The 27785-nt window shown below is 36.6% G+C and overlaps 1 protein-coding gene across 9 annotated transcripts in view; it reads right to left on the bottom strand.

Moving 5' to 3' along the window:
- DCAF6 (DDB1 and CUL4 associated factor 6) overlaps positions 1-27785 on the bottom strand; it is a 158033-nt gene that overhangs the window by 95644 nt on the left and 34604 nt on the right. For all 9 annotated transcript variants that reach the window (XM_044673605.1, XM_044673608.1, XM_044673606.1 and 6 more), the window contains 3 exons: positions 23341-23454; positions 14256-14391; positions 10996-11210 (listed from right to left, as the gene is read on the bottom strand). In XM_044673605.1, coding sequence (XP_044529540.1) covers positions 10996-11210; positions 14256-14391; positions 23341-23451 — 462 coding nt within the window. In that variant the 5' untranslated portion in view covers positions 23452-23454. The remainder of the gene's footprint in view (positions 1-10995; positions 11211-14255; positions 14392-23340; positions 23455-27785) is intronic.

The raw sequence follows: 27785 nt of genomic DNA, 5'->3' as shown, positions 1-27785 counted from the left end.
TGTGCTAATAGAATTAACCTGCTTGAATTTAGGCTATGTGAATTCAACTTTCAGGTTTCATTTATCTCCATTATCTCTTATTTCTAATCTATCTCATCTAGGAAGATTCTTCTGACAATAGGACAATTTCCATATTTTTTCTGCATTATTCACTAAATAATTAAAAAAAGGCATCTGCCTGTACTGAAAAAAAAACCCAACACAACAAACAACCCATTTAGCTTTTTCTCTGAAATGTCTTCCACTACTCCCACCTGGGACCAGAAAGGAAATGCTGTTTTGGAGAATGCACAGCAGCTCTTATTATGTGGTTGGCAAACCCAGCTTTCCATAATTAGGCTGCTTTGCCTGTCCCCTTTCTGAGCTTGATCAGCCCATTACCTACCCCCTTTCTTTTGTGATTACTATGGCTTTCCTTAGCAGTCCTTCCTCCTAATATTGCTCCCCCGAGCCCATCCCCCAAACTTTTATCAACACCAGTGATGCTCATGCTCTTCTGTTTCCCATTTCAGGTGACACTGGACACATTGACAACAAACCCAATACCCTTAATAACCTATTTCATCCTGATCATTCTTAAAATGGAAAGAAAGGAGTTCATTAGGCATACACATAACACTGCTTCATAGTTTTAAGGTAGAAGAGATCCAAAGTTCTAGGAAAAGCAAGACTAATTAATAGGGTCTTCCAGTTAGGAGTGCTCTCAATTTGACTTCTTTGAGATGTTAGGAATGATTTAGCTGAAGCAGGATGTGATGAGGTGGTGACAAGGTGAGTACATCTGGGGACAGGAGCAGAAGCTCAACTGTGAGAAAACATCATTCAAAGGGGAAAAAAAGAAAAAAAATGAAAAGGAGAAAAACATGAGGGAACAGAAGGGTTAAAAGAGAAGAAAAATGAACCAAGGGAGGAGGCCTAACAAGAGGGAATAGAATACACTGAGATAAGTGAAATGAAAAAATATTTTATAAGACTAGAGAGAGAAGGGGTAGCTGGGTGACCCAGTAGATTTGAGAGTCAGGCCTAGAAATGAGAAGTCTGGGTTCAAATCTGGTCTCAGACAAGTCCTAGCTAGGTGACCTTGAGCAAGTCACTTAACCCACGCTGCCTAGCCCTTACTGCTCTTCTGCCTTGGAGCCAATACATAGTATTGATTGAAGGTAAAGGTTTAAAAAAAAAAGAGAGCAAGAGAAATAGGGATTAGGTCTATGATGAGGCTCCTACCAGTGCAGTTCCTCTGCAACTTAAAAAAGTCTGGAGAGAGTTGTCTAGAGCACTAACAAGTCAGGTGAATTGGTCAGGGTCACATGTTAGTTTACGTCAGAGGCAGATCTTGAATCCTGGTCTTCCTGGACTTGAGGACAGCTCTCTATTCACTGTACCACAATGCCTCTTATAATGTAAGAAAAAGGATATTTAAAAAAAAAAGAAAGAAAAATGAGAGCAGAAAAAAATGATATGAAAATGTCACTCTAAGGAATGAATAGAAGAAATGTGGTTGAGGGAAAAATTTTTTAATCAAATTCACCCAAACAGCGCTATGAAAAGAGACAGTTAAAAATATTTGGAGAAAATCAATATGAAATTTTATGAAATAAAAATGGAAAATTGAAATTTAAGGGCTTATCCAAATAGGACAACACTAAGCTTTACTGAGGAGTACAAGCTACTCAATCTACTGTCTTATTTACTGTAAGAATTTAAAATTTAGGTTTCATATGAGAATTTTATAGTAATATTGTGGCCAATAGTAGCTTTATTTACAAAGAGGTGGAAAGAGCGAAAGTGGGAAAATGTAAGAAGGCGGCAGAGAATTATCTAGCCTATCACCCTAAGTGCTGCTCCGGTGTGGGGCTCATCTCCAGCAAGGCTTCACCACATCCCTTATCCCTATGTGGATTTTCCAGTAATTCTCAGCCAGAATTCTGATGGTTGTCCTCAGCAGATACCAATGCAGCCTCCTCCAGGAAAGGAAGACTTCTCTGGAACCAATCTCTTCAGAAGCCAGGAAAGGAAGGCCAGCTACTCACTTACCCAAGGTGAAGTCCTCCAACAATATATAATTTTTATATACAAAATTTAATTTTTCTCTTTTATTTGGAATTTTTTGGGTTTATGATTTTCTTTTGACAATTACATTCTCTTCATCATCATCTTTTAAATAAAAACAGGGGATATGTAGAGTTCCAGGTATAAACAAATCATCAAAGTATTAAAGATGCATTCAATAAGCTATCTCTTATGAGCAATATGCTCATGTACCAGACTAATGGATATATTTCTAATATTTCAAATAACTGATTTCTGGATCCTTGAAATGAACTGGGACTCAAATTTTGTGGTATTCTGACCCCTCCCCATACCTGCAGTCCAAAGGTCAAATGAATCTCTGGCCTGGACAATGGGCCACATTGTCTTAGCCTCCTTCTCTTTCATCTTGTTTACCAAGCTGATGTTAAATTCTCTACCATGTTACTTGCTTGATTAACTATCTCCCATTCCCCATTCCTTGGAACTTCAATAAAAACTGTATTCACCTGTAATGCTCTCTCTCATACCATCAGAGGAACACCGAAAGGCTGAATGTCATGCTGAAATATCCTGCATCTCTGTGTCTCATTTTACCTTCTTTATGTGTTCCCCACCTTAATCTTTAAACCCTTCAACCCAAATTCCCTCAGTCCTCAACTTCCCTTTCAGGTGGTCAACCCATGTTAGAATTATTTTGTAACTGCTAGTCAGCTACAAATTGGTGCCCAGTGGGACATCGAACACCCAGAAGGATGATCCACAACAGGGTTGGGGACTAATCGACAGACCTGTTGACTACTACCTATTGAGGTGAGGAGCCAGTTCATATTGGAATATGGGTCAAAAGCTTTCTTCTCATTATTGCAGAGACAAGGGACTAGGGTGTCAGAAGCTAAGCTCTAGGCATTAATGAAAGTTATATTAAAATGTTATCCTGACTTTTTTAAAACTCTTACCTTCCATCTTGGAGTCAATACTGTGTATTGGTTCCAAGGCATTAGAGTGGTAAGGGTAGGCAATGGGGGTCAAGTGACTTGCCCAGGGTCACACAGCTGGGAAGTGCCTGAGGCCAGATTTGAACCTACGACCTCCCGTCTCTAGGCCTGGCTCTCAATCCACTGAGCTACCCAGCTGCCCCCATCCTGCTTTTCAACAGAAGGAGTACTCACCATTCAAGAATGGGATCTCATGAGGCAAACTCTAAAACAAGGTCAGGAAAAGGGACAGAAAGTTTCTCCAACAATTTGGCACACTTGGAATCTCACTAGGATGGTGTTAACATCAGCACCCATCCAGAATTCCATATTTCAGCCTACGCCTTTATTAGATTTTCCTACTAATACTTCTTATCTCACTTCACCCATCCTCCTCACTAGTTCTTTTACTCCACAGCCTTCAGAACATCAAGCTGATTCTCAGCTTGCGCCCCCTCCCCACCCTTTCCTACTTCAGCTGACTCTTCTCTCTCTGTACTAACACCTCCACCCTTTCCTGCTACAGCTACTCCATTATCCACTCACAGGCTGCTACAGAAGCGGTGCTTGACTCTCTCTCCCCCAACTGTGGTCAAGGCCTCCATAGCCACAGCTCTGCTTGTACTTCCCCCTCTCCGTACAAGAATTAGAAGTTTTTCTTCAAGTCACTGATCAGCAATCCAAAGGAAAAGTTAATATCTTAGAGCTATCTCCTCCTTTACCATCACAAAATGAATGGAAATTGCTACTTTGCTTCTACTGTCCAGCACTTCTATAGTTAAAGAAAGCAGTAATGAAAAAGAGCATTTAAAACCACACATTTCAAATCTATATTGGATACAGCAAATTAATAAGAAAAGACTGATTACATTTCTTTATGTAAAAAGTAAAAAAAATTCTGGTATTTTTCATATACCACTGTCTCTTTGGGGAAGAGATATTTTTATATGAAATGAATTTTAGATTAGCTACAAGTACCTCAGTACAAAAATAATTTTTAGTGCCTTTAATTAGATTTCAAACTAAATTCACTAATCCAATCACATGGCTTACTTCTAAACCTATTTGGGTAAATCTATGGCACTTAAAGGGACAGATACTCCAGCAAATTGATAAATTAATCCTACCACAACGAAGGTATAACACTTTTGACTTGTGTCAAAAGTTTGCACCACAAGTGCTGATATCAGTCAGAAAAAAATTTAAAACTCAGTACAACTGTCTGCATGAAAAACCTGAATTGGCCAATGATTCAGAGAAAATTCTGATTGATCCTACTTTTAAATAATTAGGGACAAGTGTGTATTGACAGGGCATCAGGCCACAAAAATTAGAGATTTGTGGAGATTGCTTAAAAACTCTTATTTTAAAAAATTAATGGGTGATATAAATTGACTTAGATCTTTAAAAAAAATAACTACCAGGGAACTGGAAAACTTATTTGCCATCTTAAGAGGGAATTCTTCCCTCCTCTCATCCAGAGAACTTTCTCCTAAGGCTGAAATGGAATTGCAGAAAGTTGAAACAGCTTTGTCCAAAGCCAGATTATTTAGAATTGATCCTTCCCTGCCTTTTGTAGCCTCAGTAGTATGCCACTGAGGTACATACCCACTGGTACTTTGCATCAAGGTGAGCATATAATTGAATGGTTGCATTTATTGAATCAACAGATAAAATCACTTACTAGTTATTTAGAATTGATAGTGTTAGTAGTTACTCAAATTAGGAAGAGATCTCAACAGCTAATTGGTTCTGATCCTGATACTATTCATCTCCTGCTCACACAAGAACATGTTTAAAATTATTTGCACAATCTCTACCATGGCAAATTGCTTTTGCAGATTTTACTGGAAAAATTGATAATCATATTTCTGGTAACAAAATCTTGCACTTTGTAAAATTAACTGATTGTTTTTCCAAAAGTAACTTCTTTGCACCTTATTGCTGATGCTGTGAACACTTTCACTGATGCATCAAATAAGGGAAAAGAAGAAACTATATTAGACAATCATGTCATGTTAATGCACACAGTATAGTTTTCCTCAGAAAGCATGACTGGCTGCACTTAGACATGTGCTTAAGGTCATAGCACAGACTTGCATTATCATATATAATTCATTGTATGTTGTTAATCTGGTTAATTCTTTAAAAGCTGCAAAAATTAAACCAGTGGAAGATGCAAAATTAGTTTTGTTGTTTCGTACCACACAGAATGTAATCTTGCAAAGACAATGAAAATTTTAATACACACATTTGCTCTCACATGAATCTCCCTTGACCTCTGCCTAAGAGAAATTCAAAGGTGAATGGACGGGTAGCCACTACTTTTCACTCCTGTTTACACCAGAGTGCAAAATCTCTTAAATCTCAATTTTCTATAACTATAAAACAAGCCAGAAAATTATTTGGCAGTGCAAATTCTGTGGTCCATATACTGTCACTCCTATACCTCGAGGAGGTAACCACAGAGTTTTAAGATCTGCACAATTGTGGCAAATGGATGTATTACAATATGCTCCTTTTGGAAAACTGAAATATATACATGTGACTATGGATACTTATTCTCATGCTGTATGGGCTACAACTCAAAATGGAGGAAAAACATGTCATCCTTATTGCACATCTTTTAAAAACTTTTACACATTTCAGCATTCCAAAACAGTTAAAAAATTGGAAAAGCAGTGCTTATACCAGCAAAAGATGGGCAGAATTCGGCAAATTATGGAACACCTCTCATAAGACTGGTATCCCAGGAAATTCTACAAGACAAGCAATTGGAGAAAGGGCTAAAAGAAATTTAAAAGTCCAAATTAAAAAACAAAAAGGATATTATTTGGCAATTTCTAACAAACTATTTCCAAGAGAAAAAGATTTTACGAGACACAGTGAGTTTATGTAGAGGTTTTGCTTCTATTTTCATCACAGATATTAGAAATGCATGGAAGAAAACCAGAATCATCAAGCATTCCCAGAGAAGGCCAGCCCAGAGAGCATAGGAAGCAGATGTCTGTCCACCACCACCTACCACAGTGACCAGACTGTAGAAGAAGAGCAGATGAAAAACCAAAGCATAGCCACTGACCTAAGGACAGATCTAATGAATTATCCTCATTGATAAACTTTTACTAAGAGGGAGTCCACCAGCCAAAGACTATTATTCATCTGCTTACAGATATTCTGTTCTATATGTCTATGGGTATTTGTAATGAGATTGACTCTTTTTATGTACCTAAAAATTTCAAATTGTATTATAAAATATGTAACTTGCAATTATTTTGTTGAAATTGTTCCATATCACACAGATTTTATCAAAAAAATTTTATAATTGGAAATGTCATAACAGTACATTGGATGCTATTAACTTGCAACAGAAATAGATTAAATTGACCAAAATGTATATGTGATAATTCTCTTAACCTGTTTATTCTCAGTCTGCAAAAAAGCATGCCTTTACTGAACAAGGCTTGTATAAAAACTAATTTGGCTTAAAATTGCATTTCTTAAAAAAAATCTCTCTTTTAAATGAAAAGGGGATGAAATAGTTCAGCAACCAAATAGGCTCTTATGATTTTGGGGATTTTGGTACTTCTTAGAATCTGTATTAGTTGTGCTACCGTTTTTAAAAAAGCGGTTACCTGGTGAAAAAATCGTGTATACTCACACTGTGGATCACGGTCAAGTTAAAAGGGAAATAGATCTCATTTTTGAGTGGGAAACCTTTGTATTGTGCATCTGCTTGATTAACACATTCTGACATGGAATGTGAACTAAGAAATTATGAATTTTTTCATTATTATTATTTTAATTTCTTTATTATTTGCAATAAGATTTGATATTTTTCTCTTTTTCTTTTCTTTCCTTCTTTCCTATTTGTTTTTAGTAATTGAAGTACATGGAATCAATATTAATGTTTTTGATTTTTGAAGGATAAGTTTATAATATCTATTAGCCCTTGATTGTTAACTACTATGGGACTTTTACTAATAATTGTCTGATTTCAGGAGGGAATTCAAAAGAGCCACTGCTCATCGCCAAGAAGCACAAGGTCATAGGAGACCAATAATCCCTGTGGGATTGATCAGTATCTGTTACAAGATTACAAGGGATAGGGGAGCCAAAATGACAGCCAAACTAAGGTACTTGTTGGAATGTGGCATGGGGAAAATCTGTGTCTGACATATGTCAGACAGCTACTACCTTGAAACTCAAACAAGTCCTGTCTTGGCACAGATCTAATTAATCCCACAAAAGTTGTTGATTTCCTTGACCTTGTGCTTCTTTGCACTGTACAATGGCTCTTTTGTGATCCCTTCTCCTGGAATCAGATACAATTATTAATCATAGTCCCACAATATTTATTAATCAATGGCAGGTTTCCATAGTCTGATTGGTGACCACAATATTACTATAGAACTTTCATATTTAACATAAAACCTAAATTTAATTTTTTACATTATCCAATGAGTTTGATGCCCTAGGATTTGTCACTTCTTCCCTGTGTGACTGATCCCTTAACCTTTCTGGGTTTAACAATCCTAATCTATAAAATAAGGAGGTGGGAGGTATTATAGGGGATGATCTCTAAGGTCCTTTCCTCCTCTGGGTCCTATCTTGATTCTAAAATCTGTCTGTCTCCTCTGTGTATGAGCGAGAGAATTTGAATATAGATCCATAGGGAAGATTATGAGCATCTGAGGAAAGCTAGAATTATTCTAACATTTGGGTTTGGGAAAAGAAAATTTCAAAGAACTCAAAGCAAAGGTACAGTTTCATGGACTAAAAAGTTTCAATCCAGAAGTGATGAAAGATTCTCAAGAAAGAAATTCTGAAGACAAAAGAAAAAATTCCGAGAAAGAAAAATTAGCTATGTTTGAAACAACCAATGTGGATATAAAGAGAAATCACTAAGCATGTAGATTGAAAAAAGAAATGCAGGGCCACTAGAAAGCACAATGGATGGAGTGCTAGGCCTGGAATTTTTGGGATCTGGGTTCAAATCTGATCTCAAGCAATTCCTAGCTGTGTGACCCTAGGCAAGTAACATAACTTTTGATTGCTAAATACTTGCTGTTCTTCTATCTTAGAACTAATACTAAGACAGAAGGGAAAAAAAATGTACAGGAGACTGAGACAAAGCTGGGCTGCAAAGAATGAATATAATAATATAATATGACCTTGTAAAAAGTATCAAGAAAGCTAGAGCTCAGAATGATCTGAGGCTGGCAAGGGAAGCTAAGGACAATAAAAAAGTATTTTGTGTTTTTTAAAGCTATACTGAAGGAAAAAGGATCACAAAAGGAATATGGCCCCTACTTGGGGTGGAGAGGACATTTCCAACAGGGAAAAGGCAGAGCTTCCCAATTCCAATTTCTCTATTAAGGAGAATGTATTTATATTGGAAATGACAGAACAAAAATAACTAAGATACTCCAAGTACCTTTAGTTAATTCTAGCCACCTGCCCGAGATGAACACCATCATCTATTGATCCAGAAAAATTTGGCAGAAGTGATTACTTAGTCACTGTCAGTGACACTGAAACAGTACCAAGACTAGAGAAAGGTAAATGTTCCATTTTTCAAAAAAGGAAAGATAAGAGTTTGCTGAGGAATGTCAATTCAATCAATCAACTGCATGTAATAATCACATGCCATGTGTGTTAGGCACTGGGCCAAGTGCTAGGGATGCATAAAAAAGCAAAAACACAAGTATTCTCTGTTCTTAAGGAACTCAGAGTTTAATGGGGAAACAACATGCCAATAAGCTATAAAAAAGTGTAAATGAAAAGTACTTTTATAGGGAAGGCAGTAGTAGGGGGACTGGAAAGCTCTGGCAGAAGGTGGTATCTGAGCTGGGAATATGATTTACCTACTTTTATGGATGTTCACTTACATTTCAGCAAAGCTTTTGATAAAGTATCTCATACTATTGTGGAGAAGATGGGAAAATATGGATTAGATAAAATAACCATATGGATTCAGAAATGGTTCAATGTCTCTATGCACCACAGGGATATGGATTTGGTCCTGTGTTGCTTAACATTTCTATCAATGACTTAGACCAGTGATGGGTAAACTTTTTAAAGAGGAGGCCAAGGGAAAGGAAATGCTCATCTGCCAGTCTGTTTCTAAGACAACTCTTTTGAAGTTTCATTGCATTGTATCCTCCTCATTGTATTCGTCAGATTAGGAATAATGTCACGCAGCCAGATAGAACATTTCAGGGGGCCTCATCTGGCTCACTGGCCGTAGTTTGCCCATCACTGACTTAGACAATGGAATACTGATCAAATTGACATTAGACAAGAAGCTAAGTGGAATGACTAAATCACTGAAGTTAGGATGCAAAAGGATTTTGATGAGCAACATTCCTGAACTGAATGCACTTGGGGAAAGAAGAAATCAATAGCACAAGTATAAAACGGGGGAGGCACGGATAGATAGTAATTTGACTAGAAAAGATCTGGAGGCTTTAATGGACAGCAAGCTCAACAAGAGTCGGCAGAATGCTGCAACAGCCAAAAAGCTAAAGTGATCTTTGGCTCCACTGAGAAGGGCAGATTCCAGGAACAGGAAGGGAGAGAACCACGGCATTCACCCCTCTCAAACCACATCTAGAACATGATGTTTGATTCTGAGCCCACAGCTGAAGAAAGGACATTAAGAGGATGAAGAGTGTCCAGAGGAGAAGGGGTGGGGGAGGGAAGGGGAGTGAAGTGCCTTGTTTCTAAGTCCTATGAGGATCAGCTGAAGGAAGGGATATTGAAGAAACATGTTTTGCCTGAAGATAAGACTTAAAGGAGAGAGGAAAGCTGTCTCCAGTACTGAAAGAACTGTCCTATAAAGGACTAGACTTGTTTAGTTGGTCCCTAGAAGGCAGAGCCAGGAGCAATGGGGGGGAAAGTCCCAAAGAGGTTCATTTAGGCTTCCTGTTGAGAAAAATGTTCTTACAATCTGATCTGTCTGCAAGTACAAGGGGCTGCCTCAAGAAGAGAAGTGTGTTTGGGGGTGGTGGTTTCCAACCTTAAAGCTCTTCCATCAGGGGCTACATAATCATTTGTTAGAGTAGGGATTCATTTGTGTACGAATTGGACAAGATGAATGCCAGAGTTCCTTTAAATTCTGCCATTCTGTCCTTTGGAATTAAAGAGGAGAGGGCATTCCCTTGATCACGGTTCCATAATTGTAGAAAAGACTAAGAACAGAAAGAAAAAACTATGACAAGCTACATGTGAATAAAGCAGATTCTACTAGTGGATGGGCATATACAAATACCTTCACAAATGACATATGTGTATATATAGAGATGTGCAATCTCATTATTTAATCAACTTTAACACTAACAATCTTTCCTTCTACCCATATTTGTTATCAAATAACTGGCTATCCCCATACCTGGAAGATAGTCTTTCTTTTTAGAATTTCTTATTTCTTTCAAAACTCAGTTCATTGAAAACTTTCTATGGGAAGTCTTTTCTGATCCCCCAGTTACTAGGCTCTTTCTCCCCCCAAATTTACCTTACATTTGTTTGGTATATATTTATCTTTATGTCCATATCTTGTCCAATAGAATGCAAGCTCCTTAAGGGGACTTTCATATCCATTTTTTGTCCCTAGTGCCTAGCACAGTGCACCAGCCCATAGTGGGCACTTAAATGCTTGTAGACTGATATTGAAAACCACAGATAAAGCTAGAAGGGACCTAAAAGGACATTTAGCCTCCAATTGTGTAATTTTATACTCAGATGCTAATTTGCAGAGGGGTTAAGTGATTTGTTTAAGGATTCAAACACAGAAGCTCTAATGCCAGATTCAGCACACAATCTACTCTTCCTGATGTCTGTTTCTCCTGACTTCAAATTCAAGAACATTGAACAGGATCATCTTGTGTAACATTGCCCTCTCACCTCACTCTTTCCACTCCCAGCTAGGCACTGTGGTTTGGCACAGATGCAAGCAATTATTCAATGCTCATGGAATCGAATTTCTTACCTCTTCTCTCCTCTCTTCAGAAGAAGGAGTTTTAAGCTCTCGTGCAGTGTCATCTTTAGGATCAAACAGATAGATGTAATCGGAAGAATAACTAACAAGGATCTCCTGGCCATCTTCACTATAACACAGAGATGTAACTCTACAAGATTTATTGTTAAGATGGGGAGGAACAAAACGAGCAACCATTCCTGTAGTCCCACGACCGGCATAATTCCCTAAGTTAAAAAAAAAAAGTTGAAAATTCATATTTTTATAAATACAAGTACAAAAAGGACATAAACATTTGAATTATATCCTTGGTCAATATTTAAATAATTTCTAATAACATCATATAAAAATAAATAGTGATATAAATTTAAAACATCCTATTTACACAGTAATTTTTCATTAAATAAGCAAATTAAAATAAATATTCTTGCATCTTTGAAACCTGGAAAATATATGCAGAGAATTAACACATCTCTAAAAAATATCAATACTCTAAAAATTAATAAGTTTAAATTGCAAAAAAGCATTATTAGAAGTATTTTCCTCCTAGTAAACTAAAGTCTTTTACATTAAGCAGCAGAAACAAAAGAAATATATTCTTCAACCATATTGGTGTCACCATATAACCACACATTTTATTGTCTTGACCTGCCACTTGGAGTGAACTTAGGTGAGCGGATAGCTGGCCTTCCCTTCCTGTATTCTGGAGATAGTTTAATTCCAGTTGAAGGCTAACAAGTCCTGGCTGATCCAAGCACTGGAACAATCTTTAGTTAGATAGGCTAATGTCTTCTCTACCCTTTTATATTCCTCTGCTTTCACTCTTTCCACCTCTTTTGTAAATAAAAGATTTATAATTTTCATATATTTAGCCAAACCATTAATTTTAATACTTACAGTATAGTCTTTATATTATTCACGGTTCAAACTCATGCCCAGAAAGCCTCATTAGCACTCTGTTCTAACTAAGCTAACCGATAGCAGGCATTTTGCTATACAGACAGAGGTATTAACCATCAAGGTGATCTTCCTCTTCCCCACTTTGTTTTATCTCAAAACCATGTGATACCATCATTGCCCACTGCCTCTTCCTTTCCCTATCTCTGACAATAAGATGGCCTTTCTTTCGCCAAAACCAATCTCCCTTGGATTCTGTCCTCTCTTGTCTTCACCAGCATATTTCAACTTCTACAGTCTTTTTTTCTCTAATCTTTAACTTCTTCAATCGACTATGTGCTTCCCAACTATCTCCTCCATTCTGAAAAACAGATCTGTACTTGTTGCCCCAAGTTTTTCTGCTCTAATTCACTTCTTAATCCCTTGCAATCTAGTCAAATGGCTTTCTTAATTGTCAAATCTGATGTTTTCTTTTTGTTTTTCCAGTCTTTATCCTTTCCTTCTTGTCCTCTCTGCCACACACGACACTACCAACCACTCTTTGCTCCAGGAGACTTTCTGCTTTCTCCTAACACAATTCTCTCCAGGTCTTACCATATATCCAAATGTCCTCTCTTCAGGCTCCTTCACTCTTCCCTACTTTTCTCTATACATAATCTTTCATCTCATTTGACCCTCCTAACAACCTCAAGGTGGGTGTTAAGATGATACCCATTTTACCTTTGAAGAAACTGAGGCAGACAGAGGTTAAGTGATTTGCCCAGGGTCACACAGCTATGAGAGTATCTGAGGTCATATTTGAACACAGTTCTTTCAGACTCTGGGCCCAGACTCTAACCACTATGTCACTTAGTTGTATCTATCAATCAAACCAGATCAAATGAGATCTTTGGGACACCTTACAGAGTCTGACACAGTGTAGGTGCTCCTCTTTCTGTCTCAGTGATCTTACCGGCTCCCCTGGTCTCTTTGCTGCTGACTCACAGGCCCCTACCTTAATCTGGGTCCATGTCTTCAGCTTCTATTCTGTCAAGGCCCACTGGACATTTCAAACTATGGGCCTAGGCAATGTCTTGAACTTAAAAGAGCATCTGTCACCTCTCTGCCTCTCTCCTGCCAACCTATGCCTCCTCTTTTAAACTTTCCCAAAGGTACCCCCCCACCCCACACCCCAGGCTCCCAGGCCCGTGCCTCAGTCAGCCTCACTCATGGCTGTGGCCCTGTCTTTCCCCTCACAGGTCTCCCCTTCACAATCCTGAGCCTGGGGAGCAGGGCTCAAACCACCATAAGTGCCACATGGACCAGGATTGCACAGAAATTCCTCCATTTGGTGGTGAAGGCTCTCAGGGAATAAGCTTTTAGCCTAGTCTGCCATGACTCAGTCCCTCAGGCTCCCTCCTCTCAGAGGCATGTCTACCATCTCAGAGTCTTTGTAATGGTAACAACTCTACCCTCCCTTCAGCTTTCTATCACAAATCTCCTATTTAGAATATCCCGTTAGGATATCAACTCTCTGAGAGTAGAGATCCACCCCTTCCTTTTCCTAGTTAATGCAAGGAATATAGTAGGTATTTAATAAATACTAAGATTGGTCATGGGTTCAAATCTGGCCTCAGACACTTCCTAGCTATGTGACTCTGGGCAAGTCACTTGACCCTAATTACCTAGCCCTTACTGCTCTTCTGCCTGATCCTTAGTATTGATTCAAAGCCAGAATAAGGGTTTAAATTAATACATTTATTTAATAATTAACAATAGATGCTACCATTATATACCTTTCTGGTAAAAAAAAATTGCAAAAAGATATATGTATAGGTAAACCAAGTATCACAAACATTAATGAAGCACCAAAGTTTTAGGACATTTTGATCGAGAATCAGAAATTATGAGCATGTTTTGATGTACTAATTAACAGTGACTGAACCAGTTCTCAAAAGAAAACTTCCAGGTCTCGGTATATTTGGAATAAATCCCTGCTTTCAAGTACATCGAGTTTATTTACTTTAACTTTCTATTGCGTCAGATAGATTACAACCTCTCTAAGGCTTAGTAGAGAGTTTCCATGAGTTGCTATTAGCTCTGACTCTTAAACTAGAACCTAGTGGTGAACAACCTGGCCAGAAGCCCTCCCAAACTAAACCAGCCTTGCTCTAGGGCCATAGAATCATAGACCAAGACTACCAAGGACTGCTGACTCTCCACGGTACAGTCTGGAATTAGAGTAAGCCTTCAATAGAAAAAGTCCAATTATACTGTATTTTGTTACTAACCAAAGCAAGCTGGAAATCTTCAAATGTACCACAAACCAAAAAGTTGCAAAACTAAAGCTGTTTTATCAAAAGTTTACTGTGCTGTATCTAATTTACAAGTCTTACCTGTGGCCCTTGTACCAAGCATTCGCCGATCATATATTCTTACAGAGCTGTCAGAACAGCCAACAGCAAGATAATATGGTATTGGGGGACAAATAGCTACAGAAGTAGCAGCACGCCGGCAGTTAATTAAAATATCCTAAAAAAAAAGGCAAAATAATATTATTACATGTAAAATGTTGGCCAGCAGAAATGCAATTTTGTTTAAAAAACAAACAAACCATTCCCTGTTTCTAACCAAAATGTGTTTTCTCACTGACACTTTAATTTAGCATAACAGGAAAAAAGGGACAATTTAGGTACCTTAAAAATGAATTTAATTGATATGTTAACAGTGTTTCTGACTCCTTCACACATAGCAGAAGAATATATATTTGCTTAATTAATTTTCTGTGTTATTTTATTTTTTAAAAAAATTTGACACACAAACCAAAACTAATTTCTAATAAGATGTATATTGTCTTCCAGTTCAATAAATTTAAGTGAAAACCGTAAATGCACAATGAAAAACTAGCAACAATTGTTTACTTTTATACAATATAAGGTGGCTTATATACATGATGTCATGTAAGCCTTAAAATAACCCCATACTGAGGTAAGACAGGTTCTAGCATATCAATTTTACAAAGGAGAAAACTAAGCCCCAGGGAAGTTAAATGACTCAGCCTTAAGTCACACAGTTGGTAAATGAAGTCGGAGACACAGGTTCAGTTCTAACTAAAAATGCAGCACTCTAGTGTGTTTTATTGTTTGCTCACTAGAAGAATGAGATCAAAATGTTAAAAAACAAAACCATTTGACTTTGATTGTAGAAAAGAATACTGTGAACAAAGTAAGCAAAGTCACTCAAATTTAAATTGATTGTTTTCCATCAGAAGCAGTTAAGAAAAAAACTTCATATTACAATTCACAGAAATCCTTTAGAAAGTCTCCTTATATTAATGGCAAACAAGTTGTTATTGCTAATAAAAAAGTACCTATTAAATTCTCAAGCCATGTTAAGTATAGGTCTCCTACAATAATTTAAAAGAGTGGTCCTGAAATATCATGTTAATAATGCATAAATTTATTAGAAAACACTTTGTCTAAAATGCCAAGTTAACAATGAGGATAGATGTATAACAATCTGCTTTATAAGGAAATGTTCTTGGTTGCCTGACCTGAAGCATATTAATTGTTTTAAATAGTGCTTACAATATTCTAATTATTCATATGTTAAATTATAATACTGAATTATTAATTTAGCCTTTCCCCGTCCTGGAATTGTATTCACTCCATTTGAAAAAATTCTTTCTAGTCTACAAAAGTACAAAAAGGGTGTCTTTAGAACAGTACCATTACGCATATGAACCTGGAAAAACCACAGAACCACTAAAGTAGTCAGCAAAACCAAATCTTTAAGGTCCATCATAATCTGTTGCTACATAGAGCCAAGCACCAAACACTACCAAATATTACACAGAGAGGGAACCCTGGGGTTTGGTGAGATGATTCTCCCAAGAATAACAGAACATAAGGATCTTATATATCTTTTGTGGAATTAAGCACAGCATCACTGATAGGTTGCAAGCAGGCTTGGGAAAGAGGCTATAGCCAGGGGCTGGGGTATCAAGGAGTGGTCTACTACAATGGATACAAAAAGGATGGTTCCTGCACAGGTGTTGATCTTATTGGGAATGGATCTCTGATACAATGGGAGAAACTTCTAAGACAAAAGGTGATTGAGCATTTCTATTACTTCTATTCAAGATGCTTAATGAACATTGGGAGATGCCTTTTTCAGTCTAAGACAAAATAATCTTGGGACTTCCCTTAAAGTAAGTTCCCAAGAGGAAAGAGCAAACTTGGGGCTTCCAGAATTCACCTTGACACATTATCACAGCTCAAACACAACAAATATTAATATTATTTTGAAGTTTAATATTAGTTTCTTAAAAGAATGTCTCTAAAACATTCATTTAGTTACTGCCTAAATTTCACTATGATTCTTCTGGTCTTTTACTAACCAAGTATATGAAAAATTAATGTCCTTACTTATTCTGAGGTCTTAGTCTCATGGTATTACTCACTAAACTGAACTCATCCAATTATTTTTCATAATTATTAATTCTCAATAATTCTTATTTCTATAAGCTTTTCCTTTATTTACTTTTTTTACATGTAAAGTAATCAAAAGGTGACTCTGGGACATACTGAGTTGTTTCCACAGTATCTATTGGCCCTATATTTATTCAAGTACAATCTGAATTTATCACAAGTTATGAAGCAATTGAGTCTCTGCAGTATATTGTGTGCCCTAACCATTCTCAAAGACTTCTTTTAAAAAATTAGATAATTATAAGCATTCCTCAATAAGATTCTATTTTTAAAGATAATTTTACCACATTATTTTTCATGGCTAGTGCCTATACTATATCTAAAATAGGATCCAATGTTATGGGTGAATTTGGGAAAGGTATTAGGTTAAAGGGGATTTGGAAGGGATGTTGTCAGGGACTTGCTAGGTAGGTAATATGGTTGCAGATAGGATGTAATAGTGAGATGTAGGATATAACATGAGGCTGAAGTCGGGGAGTATAACACTAAGGTAACAAAATTCCAGGGAGAGGATGAATTAATCTAAACAGGCAAAGAGCAACAGGGCTTATAGAGTAGGTCTTAGACTAAAGACAAATAAAAAAGTACTGTGGTAAAGGTCATTCCTTAAAAATGGTAAAACATTAATTTCTTCTCACCTAGCCTTCTGTTTCAGAATTTTAAAAAGGTCATTAGTTTCATGAACTTTTTTTTAGCTCAGAAGTAACTGCAGTTTCTGATGAACTTCTTTCAAGAGACAAAAATTTAAAGTGGTCATCAAAATTACTTTCCTTCACTTTTGAATTAAACTGAATATGGCATGAGTTCCTGATTTATTTTAAAAGTTTATTTACCTTGTAAAGAAGCTCATAACAAGGTATAAGTATTAGAGGATTTTTTATAAAGGAAAACTTAGATGCTACAAGTAAGGAAACTTAACCAATTGTTATTTATACAATTAAATAAGATAATGCTGTTCTATGTCCTAATATTGGGAAATTCAATTAAAACCTATAAGTATGTGGGACAAGAGAGAGAACTAAAATTATTGTCCTTGGTTGCCACTAATTATTTAGGTGATTTGGATCTAGCCAATTAACTTCTCTGGGTCTCAATTTCCTGATCTGTTGTAAGGGTTAAATTAGGAATTTGATAAAATAAGAGCAGCTTTGAACAATTTTAGTTTTAATGAGAATATAGTAAAAGGAGGGAAATATAGGAAAGAGAGAAATTGCCTAACTAACTACCCTATAACTACCTATAACTGTCATCAGAGAAAGTCCAGCTGATTACCCTTCAACTCAGCTTACCAGGCAGAATATATATATATACACACACACACACACACAAACACACATATCTCCCAACCACCAACTAATCACCAACCCACACCACCTGCAACCAACCACCAACGACCAATTACCAATGACAAATCATGTCCCAAACCCCAAAAAGGTCAAAAAAGCCCCTCTCAGTCCTCATGCTGGCCTTTTATATCCCTTTCTTACCTCACTTCATTTCATCGTGGGCTGGTATATCTTTACACATCTCTATGATAAAAGGACCTCCAGGTCCCCAGTTAAATTAGAGAAAGGGATTAAGAATTCCCTTTTACAATCCCCCGTGTGATTCCTTGGGAGACTAGTCTCTCCAATGAATCATTTAAACATAACTATCTTATACCGGTGCCTACAATATTGTCTTTTCTAATAGAAAACTATAATAATGTGAGGAAAAGAGAGAAATAAAAGAGAAAGAAAGCAAGACCAATGGTACATAGGAACATTGACAAAAAGCCAATTAGGGGGCAATTCCCCTTGGCAAAGAAATCTATATTCATTAAATGTGTTCAACCCCCCTCAGTTCAATCAATACCTCCCACAGTTTACTCTAGACCTTCTGATACAGTGCAGGTTTCTTTATGGCAGTCTTATGAAAAATGAACTTAAAACAGTTCATTTTTCAAGGTGGTTGGTTGTTGGGGGTTGGTGTGGATTGGTGTTGGTGGCTGGGAGTTGGATAGATACATATATTGATTCTGCCTGGTGAGCTGGGCGGAAGGGTGATCAGTTGGACTTTAATGGCAATAATAGGGTAATTAGGCAGTTTCTTTCTCTATCTCTTTCCTACATTTTCTTTCTTTTTCTATGTTCTCATTAAAACTAAAATTGTTCAAAGTTGCTCTCTTATTTTGTTAAACTCCTAATTTAACCCTTATATTTAATTGACAAGCCAGCTAGGAGCAGAACTAGAATCTTCTGATCATTTTCTTCATTTTTATTGAAACTATCCCTAGGCCAAGCTAGGCTAGAAGTTAGAAAATGGTTAAAACAGCACCATCTACTGACAGAAAGTAGAACTACAACAAAATTAATGATTAGATTAAATATGATTCTGAGCAGTCTAGTTCAAATTGGGATGCTGTTTCTTGTCTATCTAAAATGGCTTATTATCCAACAGAATATTTCACAGTGGCTCTATATAGCACTGTTCCTCACTGTACTTATACTGATAAGAGGCCTGGCATTCTACCTATTCCTCCTCAGGAAAAAACAAAATGATAATTTGTTAGCTCAACTAAAAGTTCATGTTGAAAAACATGAAAATAACTTGAGTGACCTTGAGAAGAAGCCGGAGGAGAGTCTGGGGCATCTCAATACTTATATAAAAAGCATTGAGAAAAGTTTGAGAAATCCCCAGAGTAAGAAGAGGGATTTATCTCTTTACACTCCCTCATCATTAGAGCTGACTTAGTCTCTGTCCCATCCTGCCCCATGCAATTTCTGCTCATACTCAAACCATCTCGATTCCTCCTTTCCCTGTTCTAACTATCTCTAAATCTATTCAAATTCCTCCTCATCCTGTTCTAACTATCTCTAAATCTATCCAAACTCCCCAATCTTCCCACCCAACTATTTCCCTGCCTACACCCATCACCTGCTCTATGGCAACTCAAACACAAAGCCAAGAAGCAGAAATCAAAAATAATTCATTTACAAGCCTATTCTCCTTAAAAGAAGTACCCTCATTTAATAAGAATGGAGATGTACTTTCTTTAAGGCATCATACACCCTTCGCCCCGCCCCAAGATATTGAGAGATTCAAGTGATATACACCTTCTTTTGAAGATGATCCAATTGTGATTATAAAAAAAGCTGGAAAGCATTTACCAGACTTATGATCCCATATGGAATGATGTAAAAAATTTGCTCCAAGCTTTTTTAACAGAAAGAGAGAAAAATAAAATCATCTCTCTGGTCAATCAGTCCAATGTAAGAAAAGCAATTCATTGGCCCCAGGAAAACCCAAAATGGAACCCCAATAATGAACAAGATTACACAAGACTATGCCAAGCTAGAAAGGCATTATTAACAGCAATGAGAGCCTGTTCTGATAAGCCTGCTACATGGACGAAATTTGAAAATCTTAAGCAAAAAAAACAATGAAAATCTGTCCCAGTTTATGGATAAACTTATTGAGCAGGAAGGTAGATATATAGACCTGGATCTTTCCAGAGAAAGATATGTTAGACAGATAAGAAGACAGTTTGTAAAAAAAAATACCAGCTGCCCAAAATGGGTTAATATGGACCTCGAAGAATTGAGGTGAGTAGCAGTTTATGTATGTAACAGCCATGAAAGGAAAGATGAGGAGAACAATGATTTAATAGCAACATTAAGGAAAGAAATAAAAAGTTTAAAGGAAGAAATTGGAAAAAAAAAAAAAAAAAAGCAAATTGAGCCCTTGCCATAGCCCTTTTGAGAGAATCCACAAATCAAACACCAATGTGCCACTTTTGTGTAAAAAGGGGTCATGTAATGATGAACTGTAGGAAGAGGAATCAAGAAAACAGAAATAGAAACTTTAGGAATAATAACTATTTTAGAAAATATAACGATAATAATAATTATAAACATAATAACAATTGAAACAATTACAGAAATAATAATCTAAATGAGGCAAATGATAACTCACAACAATATATCTAAAATGGGGGTTGCCCATGCTATACACAGAGTGGAAATACCCCTCAATGAGAGGAATCCCAGAGAAATGGCCAAGGACCTTTATGAAGGTCTGAGAGGGAAGAAAGGACTCTGCAATCAGAGAATGAAACCTTTGATTTTCCAGACACTGATATCTTAACTCTAGTTATTCCAGTACACTCTCCCCAACATAATAATGAACCGCATGTAACCCTGAAAGTTGGAAATATATATTATGATTGCTACACTTAGACACAGAAGCTTCCAGCTCAGTTTTGATGAATATACCTGATTCTGATTGTGATTCCATTGGTTCTCTAAATTAAGGTGCTTTAAAGCACATATTGATTCAGACAGGGGAACTCATTTTACCAATGTGGTTTTATCTCAAATTTATTCTTATTTGGGAATCACTCCCAAATTCCATGTATCATCCCCAGAGCTCAGGCTAAGTTGAAAGAATGAATAGAGATATTAAAACTATGACTGGAAAATAGTGCACTGAGACTCATTTAAAATGGCCTAAAGTTCTTCCTCCAGCTCTATTTTATCTTTGAAGCAGGCCCAGAGTAGATCTACACATCTCACCATTTGAGATGCTTTTCAGACATCTGCCTATACAGGCTAAGCTTCCCTCCCCTCCCCAAAAACATCATTGCTGAGGGTGGTGGTGGGGAAGATACTTCTATTGCTTCCTATATATAGGATTTACAAATAAAATTATGAGAACTTCAAGAACCCAAAGAGCTGCAATATAAACAGGACCTATAGACTTTTCCCTTCATGACCTAAACCCAGGAGACAAAGTATACATAAAGAACTTCCATCGCACTGGAGGAACTCTGTCTGCCTGGGAAGGTCTGTTTCAAGTATTGTTAACCACTCCAACAGCTATAAAAATTGGAGAAAAGAACTCTTGGATACATTGCTCACACGTAAAATGAGTACCTTCCATCAAAACTGATTAACTGTACATCCCATCACATGCACTGGAGATAAAAGTACATAGACAACTGGGCACTGTTTTGACTGACACACTGAACTTCAGAATTTTTTTATTTTTTTCAATATAATGAGTTTAGCCATGAGTAAGTGTATACTTTTTATTTTTCATATACATAAGTTATATTTTTTATGTTTTGGTGCCATAAATGATAAGTGTTACAAATCTAATGAATCAGATGTTGGACAACACCCACTTCAGGGGGAGTGTATAAAAGTATAAAAATTATAATTGTATAATTACTATGTAGTATTTGTTAGATTTAAACTGATATCTCCAGGTTCCTGTTTTCCATACAGTATAATTTTTGTAAAAAAATCTAAGGGGGCAGCTGGGTAGCTCAGTGGAGTGAGAGTCAGGCCTAGAGACAGGAGGTCCTAGGTTCAAACCCGGTCTCAGCCACTTCCCAGCTGTGTGACCCTGGGCAAGTCACTTGACCCCCATTGCCCACCCTTACCAATCTTCCACCTATGAGAAAATACACCGAAGTACAAGGGTTTAAAAAAAAAAAAATCTAAGGTTTAGGATTGTATTATTTGAAGTTGTAATTTGTAATTATTTGTAATTTGGGGATTGTATTTCATAAAATCCAAGATTTAAAATTTTCTGAGGAATTTCAGGAAAAGAAACTCACTAAACTCCCCAAATCAAGAAAAAAATGAACTGTTTAAGAAGACACCATAAAAAACCCTACACTGCATCAGAAGATCTAGAGCGAACTGTGGGAGGTATTGATTGAACTGAGGGGGGTTGAATGCATTTAATGAATGTGAACTTCTATGCCAAGGGGAACTGTCCCCTAATTGGCTTTTTGTCAATGTGCCTCTGCACCATTGGTCTTGCTTTCTTTCTCCTTTCTTTCTCACTTTTCTTCATATTATTATAGTTTTCTATTAGAAAGTATAATATTATAGGCATCTTTAACTAGAAGATTTTTAGAGGTATAAGATAGTTATGTTTAAATGATTCATTGGGGAGACTAGTCTCCCATGGAATCACAGGGGGGAGAGGTAGATTGTAAAAGGGAATTCTTAATCCCTTTCTCTAATTTAACTGGGGACCTGGAGGTCCTTTTACCATAGAGATGTGTAAAGATATACCAGCCCACAGTAAAAGGAAGTAGAAACCAGAGAGACAGGAAGTGAGGTAAGAACAGGATATAAAAAGCCAGCGTAAGGACTGAGAGGAGCTTTTTTAAATTTAAAAAAAAAATTTTTTTTAAATCCTTAACTTCTGTGCATTGGCTCCTAGGTATAAGAGTGGTAAGGGTGGGCAATGGGGGTCAAGTGAATTGCCCAGGGTCACACAGCTGGGAAGTGTCTAAGGCCAGATTTGAACCTAGGACCTCCCGTCTCTAGGCCTGACTCTCAATCCACTGAGCTACCCAGCTGCCCTCAGAGGAGCTTTTTTGACCTTTTTTGGGGTTGAGACATGGTTTGTCATTGGTAGTTGGTTGCAGGTGGTGTGGGTTGGTGATTAGTTGGTGGCTGGGATATATATATATTCTGCTAGGTAAGCTGAGCTGAAGGGTAATCAGCTGGACTTTCTCTGATGGCAGTTATAAGGAGTTATAGGGTAGTTAGGCAATTTCTCTCTCTCTCTTCCCTACATTTCCCTCCTTTTACTATATTCTCATTAAAACTAAAATTGTTCAAAGTTGCTCTCTTATTTTATCAAACTCCTAATTTAACCCTTACACACTGTAAAAAGTAAAAGCTCATTACCTAAGTTCTTTTCTTCTGAAATTCATAGTTCTATGCAATATTTATAATGCACATTTAATTTTAGAGACCTACTTTTCTGACAAGAATTGTACATTACTAGGACATCTGATTCTTAAGTGTTGAAAAAATGGTATCATTTTGCTCATGCTTTAACACCTATAACTATGAGTCAACTAAACACTGGAAATAAAGAATGTTAATTGTTGTAATCCTTTAAAATCAATGTAAATGTAATGTGTCTTAACTAATTTTAAAAATCTGTTATTTCTATAATTTTTTCACTTAAATTTGATTCTTACATCTTTGCAATCTTCTTTTGTACAACTAGTCTTGATGCGGGTATCAAACCACCTAACGGTTCCATCTTCACCACAAGAAAGGAAAGTATAGGGATCATTTGGTACTGTCATAATCTGAAATTTAAAAAGAACACAAAACACATTTATTTATGTATAGTCATTTGTAAATTAAAATTTCAAAGATGATTGAAATTTATTAATATTCCATAAAATCTTTCATTTAAAAAGGGAACATTTCTTTAAATACTCTGCAGTTCCATCCCAGAGTACCTGCAAAAGTGCCATAATACATGGAGGATTCTATAGAATTTATGTGTAATAGTGGGTTTACTGCTAAAACCATTCCAGATAAATGAATCTTTAACCGATCATCTTTTAACTATCAAAAGAAAGTGATTCTTCCCATATTGCCCTTGAATATATGGGAAGATTTTTTTCCCTTTGTTATTTGCTTTTGTTAGTATGTATTTAATTAATTTCTATCCTTTAAATTAATGTGTCTTCTTGCTTGATTTCATAAAGGGAAATATCAAATGAGTGCCTTCTCAATTTGGAAATATTCATTTAGTTCTCTGTCCAACTCGGACTAGATAGTCATACAGGATTTTTAGTGTCATAAGTGCCAAAAAAATTCATCACCACATGTTCAATATTAACATATCTTTGTAGAATGATTTAAGATATGCAAAATGTTCTTAACTACATGATTGTTTTACAAACAGGGCTGAGACATAGTTTAAAATTAAGGATAAAGAAGGCTCTTTGTTAAAAGAAAACTGTAGCATCAAAGGTAACATCACTTTAAGTAAATATAACAATTGACAATGGAGAAAAGGCTTAACTGTTCAACTACTTTCCTTCTCTTTTCTCTGACCTATAGATTGGAAAATACCAAACAAAAATGGCTAATAGTGAGGTGATACCCAAGAAAAACAAAGAAATACTAAGAGAGCACTTAGCGGTCCTTGATGAGTCAATTTTACTTCATCACAGAAACTATATTCCAGGTTACTGAAATATGTAGAAATGCTGTGCTAGTTTTAAAAAACGGGAAGAGAATGGCCAAATGGCCTTTATTTCAATCTATGACAAAACTGTACATTATCAAAAAGATGATTATTTAGAAAAGGAATTGGTGATCACAGTTCATACTAGTTTATTCTGTCATTGCTGAAATATGTGAATAATATTGATGGTAAGTCTGTAGTATTGGTATATCAAAGCTTGATGGTTACTTGATACATCACAGAGGGAACAGGGCTGACAAGTGTCTTAGAGACTCAGAACGCTATCTGATTCTTTGAGCAAGGTTTAGAAATATCAAGTACAGGGTTTATTGTTATTCACAGAAGTATGACTGGAGGATTAGGAAAAGGAATCCCTAATCTAAGAGATTCTAGATAAACCTCCCCCCTTTCTATGGGCCTTGCAAAAGGCAGCCTTCTTTGGATCCTGAGGCTACCTCTCTGTCTAGAAATCCCTGGCTATTCTAACTACCTGACTTAACTAATCCTCCCAAAATATTATTTGGTTAGATGGTTATAGTTCGTCAGAGTAGTAGAGTTGAACTCTTGATGAGTTCAATCTTCTTCAAGTTAGCCAAAAATGGCTTCAGGCCTTTCTCACAGTCAGTTTTTCTGGCTTGCGGGCAGATCTCTTTACAGGAGTCAGGACCCATGCTCAGGACACAGGAACACAGTCAGATGACAAATTAGAAGACAGAGTTGGTAGGACCTCAACACAGGATACCAGGACAGTATGACAGATAGCGTCAGCTCCACAGGGAAAAGGTAGGCAAACTCCCACATGGCAGCCACAGGAAGTTACCATGCCCAAGCTCTCCCAAGGATAGGAACCAAAAGCCCCTCCTGGTCCCAATGTGTCCTTTTTTATATCTTCCCCACACTCTAGAATAGGGTCTGTAAAGTTCCATGGCATGCAGCAAGATCCCTCTTTGCAAACTCTCTTGTCTACTCCCTGTTTGCAAACCATTTCTTCCTTTTCCTCCTTTATGGTTCCCCCACTTTGCACAGACCAAAACTTATCTTTACAAAAATCATTTCGATGTCTGTGCACCAACAAACTTACTTCCCCTTACTGTATTCCTAATCTAAATTCTTACCCTAAAATAACAAACCGTCCACACTTACTTACCTTATCCTATCTTAACTTCCTTACTCTAAGGATTTTAACTAGGGAAAGGGAAGGGATTTACAACAAACTATTACAAAGATCAAAACAAAGTGTAAATATTTGCAAAAACAAAACAAATAAGAAAATCTCTGAATACAAACTGCAAAATATGAAAAAATGCAATAAAATCTCAAAAAGTCAAAAGGCAAATGCAAATCTTTTGCAAAAATATTTTTTTAACTATACCGCAACCATTTTGGTAACTTCCAAGTAGACTTTCTACCTCATTTCCCTTTCCAAATCACTTTTCACCTAGTTGTCAAAATAATCTCCCTAATGTACAGGTCTGACCAAGTCACTCCCCTGCTAAAAATCACCTTTATTGAGTCGAAAACATTGTAGGATAAATTAGAAGGTTCTAGCTTGACATTAAGGATGATTGTTATCTGACTATGACTCCAGTCTTATTTCACTCTATTCTCCTTCATGAATTTGACCTTCTAAGTAAACCAGAATATTATCTAATTCCTGAATGCATTCCACCTTCAGAATCTACAAATTCATTCTCTTTTTTTAGGCTTCATTCAAGGTGCCGTGTTTTCCATAAACATTTCCTATGCTGAAAATGATTGTTCCTTTACTAAAATTTCTTACAGCATTTTTTTTTTTGCCCTTATCACATTCTACCTTGTGTTGTATATACTCCTGTATATGTCTTGTCCCACTCCCACCTCCATTTTAGACTGTGAGATTCCTGAAGACTCTGTTTTCATTTTTGCATCCCTATCACCTAAATGTTTTATCCATATCAGGTGCTTAAATATTGATTTACTTAAAGCCCAATCACCAACAATGAAGGCATCAGATGAAATATTCTACTTGGTTACTTCTGAGAACATTAACAACAAAATCTTAAGATTATCTTCCTCTAAATTCAATGTTACTGTTCCCTTTGGTTGCTCAAATCTCTGGAGAGATGAAAGTAGAAACAATTTGATTCTAGAACCTTTAGGTTCTAGTTCTAATCAATGAATTGATTTTCTAAAACTTTGTTTTCTGATTCAGTTAACTTCCACTGGTCTCTTCCTCTGAGTAAATGAATTGTACTTTCTCTGGCTATGGACAATAGATTTTGGCTTTTTGGAAGAAACACTATCCAACAAGTTCCTTAGTGTTCTGAATATAGTCTTCATTCTGAAACCTGGGCACTTAATTATCTCTGCCAAAGATGTATGCCCCTCCTAGTACCTACTGTTAAGGAAAAAAAACACAGCAAGGTTAGCTTCTTCCATCTGGATGTCACTGTCTAAGCCAGTCCAGCTGCAGTTGGAGGAATGGTGAGTTGTCACTTTTTTGTCTCACAAAATCAAGATCTGTGCTATCTTTTTCATCTTGGTATACCTAGCATTATGGGCAGGAAAACAACAGTTCAAATCTGACCTCAGACACTTACTAGCTGGGTGACCCTAGGCAAGTCACTTAGCCTTGTTTGCCTCAGCTCCTCATCTGTAAAATAAGCTGGAGAAGGAAATGGCACACCTTGTCAAAAAAACCCAAAGAAAGAAATATGCATGGGGTCACAAAGAGTAGGACATGACTGAATGATTGAACAACAACATTGCTAGCACAGCAAGAAAGCATTTAATAAATATTTATTATATCTGAATTAAAATAACCTGAGTTATTATTTCTTGCTAGATTTAAAGTCAAGGGTAAAGAGCTTGTTGTGTCATGAAGAAGCTTAATTTTGCTTCTTTTTCTCAAGGCAGACATTCCCTATCTTACTTCCTCCCTCCTGCCGCAGCAAGGGAAATTGCAAAGGTTCCTCAGAGAACTGTGTGTGCCAGACCTCCCTTCTATGATATCTTCTAGACTAAAGATAAGATGAAGCTTTTAGGGTACAAATTTGAGGTGCACAGAGATGCGTTTACTCCTAAGAACACAGTAGCTCTCAACCTCATTTGTAACATTATTTCATGTGAAGTCCTGTTTTCATAAACCCAATTCAAATGAATAGGTGAAATGTATCTATAGCTGTGCCTTATTTCCTTTGTACCCACTTGATTTTCAATAACACTCTCCCCAGCCTTGCAGTTAAGAAGCTGTGATTTCTTTCCCAACACTCCTGTGAATACAAAATTCTTTTCCCTCACTTTTGTTTGAACACAGTACAAATACTAAATTGTTTTATCTAGGATTCTAATTATACTTTGCCAATTGTTATTCAATCATGTCTTACTCTGATCCCATTTGGAATTTTCTTGACAAAGATAATGGAGTCATTTTCTTCTCCAATGTATTAAGACAAATAG

This window comes from Gracilinanus agilis, chromosome 4, assembly GCF_016433145.1.
Source record: "Gracilinanus agilis isolate LMUSP501 chromosome 4, AgileGrace, whole genome shotgun sequence".
Lineage (NCBI taxonomy): Eukaryota > Metazoa > Chordata > Mammalia > Didelphimorphia > Didelphidae > Gracilinanus > Gracilinanus agilis.
This window is presented reverse-complemented; position numbering and strand designations above follow the sequence as displayed.